The sequence below is a fragment of the Quercus suber genome, unplaced genomic scaffold (genome assembly GCF_002906115.3).
Source record: "Quercus suber isolate HL8 unplaced genomic scaffold, Cork oak 2.0 scaffold_267, whole genome shotgun sequence".
NCBI classification, from domain to species: Eukaryota; Viridiplantae; Streptophyta; class Magnoliopsida; order Fagales; family Fagaceae; genus Quercus; species Quercus suber.
In genome coordinates this window covers 796,860-808,374 of record NW_027069723.1, presented here as the reverse complement: position 1 = coordinate 808,374, position 11,515 = coordinate 796,860, and the positions used below count along the sequence as shown (strand labels likewise).

The 11,515-nt window shown below is 39.3% G+C and overlaps 1 protein-coding gene across 1 annotated transcript; it reads left to right on the top strand.

The window, feature by feature from the left end:
• Positions 1-10,070: 10,070 nt before the first annotated feature.
• Positions 10,071-11,234, top strand: LOC112015076 (uncharacterized). The gene has a single exon (XM_065781459.1). It carries the CDS (start codon positions 10,071-10,073, stop codon positions 11,232-11,234), a length of 1,164 nt encoding a protein of 387 aa, XP_065637531.1.
• Positions 11,235-11,515: the final 281 nt, after the last annotated feature.

The following is an 11,515-nucleotide window of genomic DNA, read 5'->3' as shown; positions in this document are numbered from 1 at the left end:
AAATAAGACAAGATATGATGACCCAGGAAAACCAATGAAACCAACCAGTTTCACAGTAAAAAACCTGGGGGGAAACCTTCCCGAAAAGCAATCCACTATAGAAAAGAGAAGTTTCAGATCTAGTACAAAACCTTTGTCCCTAGACTCTACAATCCCCGTAGATGAACTCACAGCAGAAACCTTCTACCGCTTCAGAACCTCTGAACTCTTCAATATATGAACGCCACCCTTTTTGTTGCACGGATCCCAGTACGTGACTAACTCCTTTGCACGAATCCTAGTACGTGACTCACTCACCAACTTAAGGAAGAAGAATGTTAGCTGCAAAGTTCTTCACTTCATCAACAATGAAGATCAAGAAGCACTTGGTTACAAAACCCTAAGGCGCAAAGACGTAGTAGCTTCTTTCAGAGAGAATAATGTATCGGTCACCTTTTGCATATGTTTTCCTTGTATTCTCTTATGTGACGGCATCTAAAATAAGCCTTATATAGGTCTAGGGTTGTGAGACAAGAAACCCTACACAAATACATAAGCCTGGCCCAAAAATCAGATCTGAAAATTCTGATTTCCCGTAACCTCGATCGATCGGGAGGTGTCAAAGAGGTGTCGAGATTTAAACCTCGATAGATAGCTATTTGTCGAGAAGCTATCGAGAAGACAGAAGATTTCTCGATCGATCCACCAGCTATCGAGAAAGTGTCGAGATTGCGATAAGAAAATACCTAAAAAGCTCGATAGATAGCCAGCTGTCGAGAGGTGTCAAGAAGCTATCGGGCAATCTATCTGCAGGTGTCCACAGGTGTCGAGCTATCTATCCAGTTTTAATGAACACCTTTTCTTCACTTGTTTCTTGGTCCAATCTTCATGGCTTTAATACTAGACTTTGAAACAAGGTTTCTTGAAGTATTAAACACATCCTAAATCTACCCAAATACAAGTAAAATGCATTTTGTCAAAGGATTAGCCAACTACATAAAATATGTCCTTAACAGGAGTGATTGGAAGGAAACTTTCGACCAGTTGAAAAGGATTCCCTCACTGAGAAAAATGACAAAAGGGAGGACGGCCAAAGCTGGTTTGAAAAAAAGTAGGAAGTTTTGAGGAACGTGAATTGAGAACACTTTCTAAACACACCCTGAAGGGCTCGCCTTCTAAGTGATAGCATAAAATGAGCTTTACTGCCCAAAGAGGGGCAGAAGAGAGAAATCACTGTACCCCGAGCCCTAGGGTCACCCATAAAAGGAAGAAGCAACCAATGTTGAAAGCACTTAGCAATAGGAAAATCAAAAGAGAATGTTAAGATAACTCTATAAACTCAAGGAAAACAGAGGACATTTCCCGGTATCCCGAGAACAGCCACTGTAGCACATACTCCGATTCAAAATGATTCAAACTTTGCAAGTCTTGGAGGCTTAAATAGCCAACTAAGTCTGTAATTTTTGACTTATTTGAACCTTGTATCCGTCTTAGTAGCACATTGTAATTATGATCAAAGAAAATTAACAAAGTACTCTCATTAATTCGGGAATCCTTAACCACTGTTTTCGCTTTTCTTGATTATTTTTGCATTTTCTTTGCTGTTTTTTTGTCATTCAATACGGATATTCTCGTTTGTTAGTTTATTTGTATTGTAGGAAACTTGTCCTGTGCACCACTTGGTTTTAAACAGCCTTTTAGCTCGGTAAACCAAGCCCCACTAAATTATAATTACTTGGCCTAGGATCCTTGGGTGGTGTGCTGAAGAAAAAGGCGTGCTCACATTGTTTGATAAAATAAATAATAATAATAATAATAATAAAAATAAATAAATAAAACTTTAAAAAAAAAAAAAGGAAAAAAGAAGAAAAATTAATTGAGTTTAAAAAATGATCAATGGATAAATTTGTTATTAGTAATAAACAAAAGGCCCCATTTTAATTATCGCCTTAGGCTCCAAAATGTCTAGGCCGGCCCTATTATTAGAAGATTTTCTCTTTTTAATTTCACGCATTTATCATTTCTTCTTTTCTTGTTACGTACTTGCAGGCCTCTCTTCTCTTTGGGCTATCCCTTGTCAGTCTCTCTCTCTCTCTGACAAGTGTTGTTTCTTTCCCTCCTTTCGTTATATATATTTATATATATAGGTGGAAGGGGTCGTGGTGAATCTGGTGATGATAATAATGATGAATATTTGTATTCTTAATAGATGCGCTTCGATTTATGCTATTGAGAGTAACTCGAATTCAGACACTCGGAAGTTGGTCGCTTATTGGGTTCTCTATTCTTCGATTTCACTCTTTGAGCATGCTTTCATGAAGCTTCTTGAATGGTAGTTTTGTTACAATCCATTTCATGTTTCTTTTTGGTTGCCTTATTGCCTTGCTTCTACTAAGTACTATCTCTTTGTTTATTGTATATCCAAAACTTTTAAATTTTGTGGGAACCATAGATTGACCGTTCATGAGAGTAAGATTTCAGAAAATTAAATTCACTCTTGTGCACCTTCTGCCAAGTTGTTTTATAACTTTGATTACTTAAGAGACTTCCCAAATCAACCATGCTTTTCAGTCCATGAAAATGTCTTGAATGGTATGGTAAATTGAAATGTGAATATATGTAAAGCATTTTTTTTTAATTGTTTTGGATTTTCATAATCAACAATTGACAACAACTTTCAGAATCCTCGTAGTTCAGTCATTTAGAGTTACCAAGATGTGGCCGTAGGTGATCTTCTGTCTTTTCCTCTCTACTTCTTGGTCACGGGGAGTTTTATGAAGAATTGGAGAATTATGTTACATAGTTTTCAATTTGCTTCATCAGCTAGTTGATTATCCTATCTATTACGTTATTTACTTGGTTTTTTTAAAAATTTTTGGTAAAACTTTGTGTGTCCATATCAGGCTACCATTCTGGCCTCCCATGAAGCTGATGATCATGTGCTGGTTGATGATTTCTCACTTCAGCGGTGCTCTCTATTTCTATGAACTCCTTGTCCAACCCTGTCTCTCTTGGAACCACAAATGGTCATCAACTTGTTCAATGAGTGGAAGGAAGCTTATCTAAAGAGAGATGACTTTCCTACTGAGGCAGAGAGATACAGAATGAATCTGACGCTTCAAAGGAACTTCTTTCTAGTGAGGTATGTTAGGGGTAGTAATTAGGCTGGTCAATGTGCCTGAGATTGGCTAGTTAATCTCTGACTATAGGATTTTTTACAGGATCAATTTGGGTGGGAGTGGTGGGGGTTGGGGTTGTAGGATATTAAATGAACGAATTAGTATTTGTGTGTCTTCATTATAATAAATAATTAAATTCATAAACTTTCTGATGTGCTTCTCTTCTCATTTATCTTAATTCAGTCTAAGTTCATCGAGCATAATGTCGAACAGAAAGAAATCAAAGTTGTTGAAGTAGTAGAGAAGGAAGTCGCTGCAATTGAGAGGGTAAGTTCTCCTATTGTATCTTCTTGGAAGGTCACTATGCAAATTCTTTCTCCTCTGTCAACCTTAATAATGAGCACACACCTCAGGCCAATGTTGCACAACGTGGTTCTCCGTCCTCCAACAGAGGCCGTGGCCATTGTGGACATGGCCGTGGCCGTGGCCGTGGACGTGGTTATTCTGACTCCCGTGGTGGCCAATATTTTCAAGGAGACTCTCACAGTTGCTGTCAAATCTGCAACAGCTTCAATCACACTGCCAACACCTGCCATCAACGCTACTCAAATGCTACACCTTCATTATCTGTACATATGGCTTCCATAGATGCTCCTTCGCGTTGGTAATGGTAAGGCCCTTCCTAAATCTTCTTCTTTTCGTCTTTTTTAATGTGCTCCATGTTCCTTCCATTACCAATGGTGTTTTCTTTGAATTCCATCTTTTCTATTTCTTCATTAAGGATATCATTTCACCAAGAAAATTTTACTTCTCTGGCGGAATGAATTTGGCCTTTACAGGCTCTCCTCGGCACCTCGTCCGTGCCTTCCAGTCCTAGTGCTCATGTCTCTGAGTATGTTGATTCAATTTGCTGGCATTGTCGTCTGTGTCATCCTCATGAACGTGTGCTGCGTCAGACTCTATCTTCTAACAATCTTCTTTACTCTTCATGCTTGTCAACTAGGAAAGTCGGTGTCGTCTGTCTTTACTTGTAAATCGGTCTATTAGTACTGACTGTACTGTACCATTGGATTTAATTTTTAGTGATGTTTAGGTTCTTCTCCGGTGCCCTCTAGTGATGGTCATCGCTATTTTGTATTATATCTTGACACTTATTCGAACTATATGTGGTATTTTTCAATTTCCTTGAAATCAGACGTGTTTGCCATTTTTATTCAATTTCAATGTATGGATAAACGCCAATTTTCCACCAAAATAAAATGCATCCAAACCTATTGGGGTGGTGAATTTCATAAATTGAATACATTCTTTACCAAATGTGTTATTGTTCATCGTCTGGAATGATGCTAATAACACCTTAGCATATTTTTAGAACCCCATAGACCATTTTCTAGGCTGAATCACTTCTAATCTAAAACTAACAACTAGGTCAATGTACGTGATTAACCAAATTTCGTATAGCAATCACTTGCAAATAAGAGCTAAAGCAAGTACATAGCAATATGAAAATACAAAAATAAAAGAAAATCAAGGCTAAAAAGAACTGTTGGCAACCACCAAGCGGCGTCTCTAGTGACCAGAGTGCTAGCACCGGTGGCCAAAATGGCGTCTCTGGCCAGCAAACTGCCTACACTGGAGGACAAAATGATGACTTCAGTTATTAGACTTCCAGCACCAGTTGCCTTGGCGATGTCTTCAAACCGCCAGCTCCTATCATCAGAACAATGACTCCAATGACCATCTATCGGCACATGTCGTCGAAACGGTGACAATGGCAAACCCCTAATACCGGTAGCCAAAATGGCAACTCTGGCCACCAGACCACTATCACTTGTCACCGAAACTGGGGGGCGGCTCTAAGTGTTGGTGAGGGTGGTCATGTGACCACCCTCACTTGGGAAAAAAAAATTATATACCTTAAAATATATATCTAATTTTAAATTACTATGGGTTGTTACCACCCTAAAAAAAAATAAAAAAATAAAAAAAATAAAAAACTTGACAACCCTAAAAAAACCTTTGAACACCCTAAATAAAATTTGATTCTATTAAAAAAATTTGACCTCTCCAAAATTGTGATCTATTGAAGGTTAATTTTAGTAATTTGCATTGAAACAACAGTTTTAGATCAATAGCTCAATTGTCAAACTACAATTTTATCAAATGTTTAATTATGATTTTTAAAAAGAATATTTTAAAATTGCTATATATATATATATAATGCACTTTTTCAAATAACTAGTTTGGTAGTACTTGCTTTAGTTTTTACTTGAACTTGTTGGATTTATGTGATAAATTTTGTACATAGACATGTGCACTAAAATAATGTCTAAATGCTTTATTGAACATAATTAATGTAATAGTTAAATGTCTAAGATGGTAACAAATTGTGGAGTAGAATGGGTCTCGTGCCTTTGTTTCTCTTCCTTGTGAAGTCTCTGTTTTCTCCTCGTGAGGTTATACCTTCTTTCGAGTGAAGCCTGGTCCCTCATCCTTATCTACATCTATCTTCTCTTTTGAACTACAAGCCAAGTATGTACTATTTATAAATCTTTTTCTCCCTTGTTTCTTTTCTCGAATACTTTCTGGCATGGTAGAAGATTCAGTTGACACAAAAACTTCACAAGCGGCCAAACTCAGCTGGCTGAAAAGCAAAATCAACCTTGAGGTGGTCCCTACTTCTAATGAAGACTCAAAAAACCTTCTTATTGGCAAGATCCTTTCCAGCAAAGCTTTTTCAAAGTCACTAGTCAAGGAAATATTGATTAAAGCCTGGAATGTTATAAATGATGTGGAGGTGTCTGCAGTAGATAAGAATATATTTATGTTCTCCTTTAAACATGAGCTGATGTGAGACGGGCATGGGATAGAAGACCCTGGACAGTCAAAGGAGAACACTTAGTGCTTAAACGCTTCAATCCAGATATTAGTGTCTCAGAAGTAGACTTTTCTTTCACGGAGTTCTGGATCCAAATCCATGGGCTTCCTCTCAACAGGAGAAGTAAGGAAAATGTGCTTAAAATTGGAAGCATGGCAGGCAGAGCACTAGATACAAATCTGGTTGGCCCTGGGTCAGGGGTATGGAGTAGGAATGTTAGAGTTAGAGTTGAAATAGATGTGAGTTGCCCTTTGGTTCCAGGTTTTCCTTTGGAAAGAGACCAACTTCCTGACTTGTGGATCCCATTCAAGTTTGAAAAGTTGGGAAATTTCTGTTATGGATGTGGAAGGCTTGGCCATGATTAGTGTGATTGTCCTGATAAAGGAGTTATCTCTGGTTTTTATGGGAAATGGTTGAAAGCAGACAATGACAAGTTTAGACTAGGGATTAATTTGGAGAATTTGCTCAACCCAAACCGATTAGAGATGGAAGCCACAACTTCAGATTCACAATCCTTAGTTCCAAACAACCGATCCAACTGGATTCAAAATGCCATGGATTCGTGGGATGCCATTATTGCTAGAGAGGCAAGTGGCACTAGAGACGAGACGGTGGAGACGCTTGAGCAGTGTGAGATGGTGACCACACTTCAGGCTAATGGGACAGACATGGAAAAGGCAACAGAAGATTTGTCTAAGTCACAGGCTAGTTCATTTCTAACTACCACACTTCAGGCTAGTTCATTTCTAACTACCACCCAACTTCCTCGTTGGAACATTGACCACAAGATAATGGGCTCCCCTAAACACTTTCACTCTGACCCAGCTCCATCTAAGCCCAATAATAGAATACAAAAGGAAATTCACTCCCTTAAGCCAGCCAGAAAACCCAAGTACCTCACCCAAAAAAACGAAAATGACCCCAATCTACTCACTGCCTAATCCCATTTACACAATTCCCCATTCCTCACTGAAACACTCCAGCTCTCACAGAAAGAAATCTCTCAAATCTTTTACAAGAGCAAAAGTGGTCTCAAGGGCGCAGAATGATAAAAATAGCAAGGATGGTTATATCACAGCACCCTATTCTTCAGCTACTCTTTCCACAAGCACATCCACGACAGCAGAGGAGGCGGGCCTTATCATGCCCCCCACTTCGCCATAAGGACCATAGCGTGGAACTGTCGAGGTGCTAGCAGAGCCTCGACAGTGAGAGCTCTTAAGGAGCTGATTCGTGGTACCAATTCGGATATTATCTTTTTATCAAAAAATAAATAAATAAATCTCCAAAGGTAAGAAAAATTTGTGATAGATTAAAGTTTGTAGATTCTTGGTGCGTTGATTCTGTTGGGATTTCTGGTGGTCTTGCTCTTTTTTGGAGAATGGGTGTGGATATAGAAGTGGTCTTCTCTGATAAGAATATGATAGTTGCTTTGGTGTATTCGGACCCCCCTGAAGCCCCTTGGCTTCTTTTTGCCATCTATGGTCCGTATCAGAGGTCCAAAAAGAGGAATTTTTGGGTATTGCTTGAAAGCATGGTGGCTGCCTTTTTAGGCCCCTGGGTTGTGATTAGGGATTTTAACTGCATAAAATGGGCTAGGGAAAAATGTGGTTGGAGAATAGTAGCAGAAAGCTCAACTAATTGCCTTAGAGATTTCATGATGAATTCAGGTGCTATTGAGTTAGGATTCATTGGTCCTTCCTTTACTTGGTCAAACAGAAGAGAAGGTCTAGCCAGCATAAGAGAAAGATTGGATCAGTGTTTGTGTGATCAAGCTTGGCAGTCCTTATTCCCCAAGGCTGGGGTTAGACATCTTTGTAACTTAAATTCGGACCATAATCCGATTATGCTAGATACCAATTTGGAAACTGAGATGGGCTCTCAATCTTTTTGGTTTGAAGCAATATGGACCAAAAAAGAGGGAAGCAATGTGGAAAATGCCTGGCAGACTAGGGTGGAAGGTTCTCATGGAATTAGGCTAGCAAAAAAAACTATCAGTAACTAGTAGGGAGTTAGTGAGGTGGAACAAAAACTCCTTTGGGAATACAAAGGAGAAAATTAAAGACCTTCACAAGCTATTGAAGATCCAACAAGCAATGCCCACGAAAGAGAATTTGAACTTTGAGGCATATCTAAGTATAGAGCTTGATTAATGGCTAGCCAGAGAAGATTTGCAATTGTGGCAAAATTCTAGAGAGTTGTGGGTAAAAGAAGGTGATCATAATTCTAGATTCTTCCACCTTTCGACCATCATTAGAAGGAGAAGAAACTACATTTCTGAATCAAGCTGGAAAATGGGTCTTGGATTAGAGACAGGGAGGATATTCAAAGTTATTTTCTGGATAATTTTTCATCCTTATACAATACGAGCCATCCTCAGTTCCCAGAGAACTTGAGAATCTCATACAACCTTGTGTGACTGACCAAGATAATTTGGAGCTTTGTAGAGTACCCTCTAGAGAGGAGATTAAAAAGGTAGTGTTTGGAATGAAGGCTCCTAAAGCCCCTGGGCCAGTTGGCTTCCCAGTGCTCTTTTATAAGCACTACTGGGATATTGTTGGTGATCAGCTAATGCTTGCTGTCCAGGACTTTTTCTGCAATGGCTAGCTGCTGAAGGAATTCAACAAAACCTTTGTTTTTCTCTTATTCTTAAAAAGAAAGGTGCGCACAATTTTAATCATTTTCGCCCTATCAGTCTTTGCAATGTGTGTTATAAGGTGATATCTAAAATTATTGTGAATAGGCTGAGACCTTTGTTAATCAAAATGATAGATCCAACTCAGGTAGCCTTTGTGCCAAATAGGTGGATTAATGAGAATGTGGTACTAACCCATGAGATTGTGCATACTTTCAAACATACAGGGAAGAAAAAAGGTTACCTTGGTATTAAATTAGACTTCCAAAAAGCCTATGATAGAATGGAATGGAGTTTCTTGATAGCGATTCTTAAGGCCTTTGGGTTTAGCAGCAGTTTTACCAAGCTCATCCACCAATGCTTATCGTCAGTAGAGTTCACCTTGTTGTTAAATGGGGGACAATATCCTAGCTTCTCTCCTTCTCGGGGTCTTAGACAGGGCGATCCTTTATCGCCTTATCTCTTCATCCTAGGAAGTGAGGTGCTTTTGAGGCTCTTAAACAGGGAAGTATCACAAAAAAGGCTGTCGGGGGTTAAAGTGTCTAACATTGCTCCGCCCATCTCCAAGTTATGCTATGCGGATGACATTATCTTGTCCTGTAAAGCTAAATTTGTCGAGATTGCCATCCTCAAATCCTGCCTAGAAAAATTTTGCTCTTGGTCGGGTCAGCTTATTAGCGTGGAGAAATTTGGCTGTTTCGCTTCTAAAGGGGTAAGTTCCCAATTCATTAGTTAAGTTAAGCATACTTGGGGTCTCAATACATTACCTCAAAACTCCACCTATCTTGGGGTCCCCCTCTTTCTTTCTAAGAGCAGAAATAAAGATTTTAGATTTATTAAAGAGAAGCTGGACAACAAGTTATGTGGCTGGAAAAGCAAAAATTTGTCTTGGTCAGGTAGAGCTACTCTCATCAAATCGGTTGCTCAAGCGATTCCGATCTATGCCATGTCCGCTATTTTGCTCCCTAAAGGCTTATGTGACCAACTTGATGCTTCAATCCGTAGATTTTGGTGGAATCCAAAAGCAAAATCAGGTCCCTACTGGACTCCGATGTCATGGTCGTCTTTGTGTTGGCCCCAGAAGGAGGGAGGCTTGGGTTTCAAAAACTTCTGGGACTTCAATCAAGCTCTCCTCTCCAAATTTGGCTGGTGGATAGTATTAGGAAAGGATTGCCTCTGTGTTCAGGTGTTGAAAGCAAAATACAAGGTTCAAAATAATTTGTTTTCCCTCTCCTTTTCGGGTAAAGCTTCTCCTTTTTGGAAAGGTTTAATGGGCATTAGACACCTTGTAGCTAAGGTAGCCTGCTTGCAAGTTGGGAAATGTGCTTCAATTCGACTCTGGTCTGATCCTTAGATTTCCAACCTCCCAGGCTTTATCCCTTTTCCTAAAGAGGGTGCTAACTCATATTCAGCCTTGGTGGTTTCGCAACTATTAACGCCAGAGCAAAGAAATTGGGACATGGCCAAACTAAATTATTTTTTTGAAGAATCAGTGGTTGAGATAATTCTAAACATTCCCATCCCTGTTTTCCAAAGAGAAGATTGCTGGGCTTGGACAGCTTCAAACTCCGGGTTGTTCTCTGTTAAATCTGCCTATTGGCTCTCGAGAGTGGAATCTCCTCCCTCTAATATTGATGCTGTTAGGGGTCAGAAGACAAAAATACGTGAACGATTCAAGATGCTTCTTTGGAGAATTGCTGCTAACTTGCTGCCATCTAAAGATATAATTAGCAGATTTAATGAGAGTATGGATGTGTGCTGCCCTCTCTACAATTCAGCACTGGAGACAACCTTGCATCTTTTCACGGTTTGTCCCTTTTCTAAATCTTTGTGGTATCAAAGTCAATGGGGGTTGAGAATGGAAGTTTTGAATTTTGAATCCCCTTCAAAGTTTGTCAATTTTCTTTTAACTCTGAATTTTGCAAGTAATCTGTTGCCTAGCCATAGAGAGGACTTTTTGTTATTTGGTGCCGTCCTCTGTGATGTTGTTTGGAAGCAAAGAAACAGTTCCATATTTGAGAACATGGACATAAACTTGGACGGTGTGGCAGCCAAAATTTTCAGCCTTTTTGTTGAGCATAAAAGTGCTAGAGCTCCTCTTGTGAGATTTCAAGTTTCTGCATCAGCCTTGGGTTGGGTTGCTCCACCGAGGCTTGGCTTAAAAATAAATGTTGACGCTGCGGTAGGTCCAAGATTCTCTGTCATTGCTACGGTCACAAGAGATTGGAGAGGGAATGTGGTATTTGCTGGTTCAAGGAAAGTGAACACCATCTTCCCTCTTCAAACTGAAGCGGAAGCAGTGAGATGGGCGCTCTCTTTAGTTCTGAACTTGAGGTGTGGTTCTATCACGGTGGAAACAGACTCTCAAGTTGTGGCCAATCTTAGCTCAAACCTAGCAACGCCTTCCCCTTGGAGAATCAAGTTTTTATGCTCTGATTTGAGGTCCTTTTTATCTAGTTATAGTAATGTAGTAGTTAGATGGGTGCCTAGGATATGTAATGAGGCTGCCCACATTTTAGCCAAATGGTCTTTGTTTTGCAATTTTTTTGGCTCTTTTGATGTCAGCTTTAGCCCGGACTATTTCTCTTCTGTTGTGTTGAGAGAGTCCAATGGCTTGTTGTAGTTTGTTTCCTTCTTAATAAAAGTTTCTGTTTATCCAAAAAAAAAAAAAAGGAGTATATTAAATGACCTGTGCTGCTGCCTCAAAAAAAAAAAATTAGTAATAAAAAAATTGTGTAATAGTAATTTAAAAAAATTGTAATAGTAATAATAAAAAATTGTCAAACCCATAGGTTCAACCCAACCCATGTGGGTTGGGTTGGATTTATGTGATGGGTTGGATTGGGTTGAATTTTTTTGATCCACCATGCTGGGTTGGGTCAAAAAATCCCCTCAACCTGACCC

Excerpts from the sequence above, each read along its gene's own strand:
- LOC112015076 (XM_065781459.1), top strand. The coding sequence starts at position 10,071 with ATGGCCAAACTAAATTATTTTTTTGAAGAATCAGTGGTTGAGATAATT.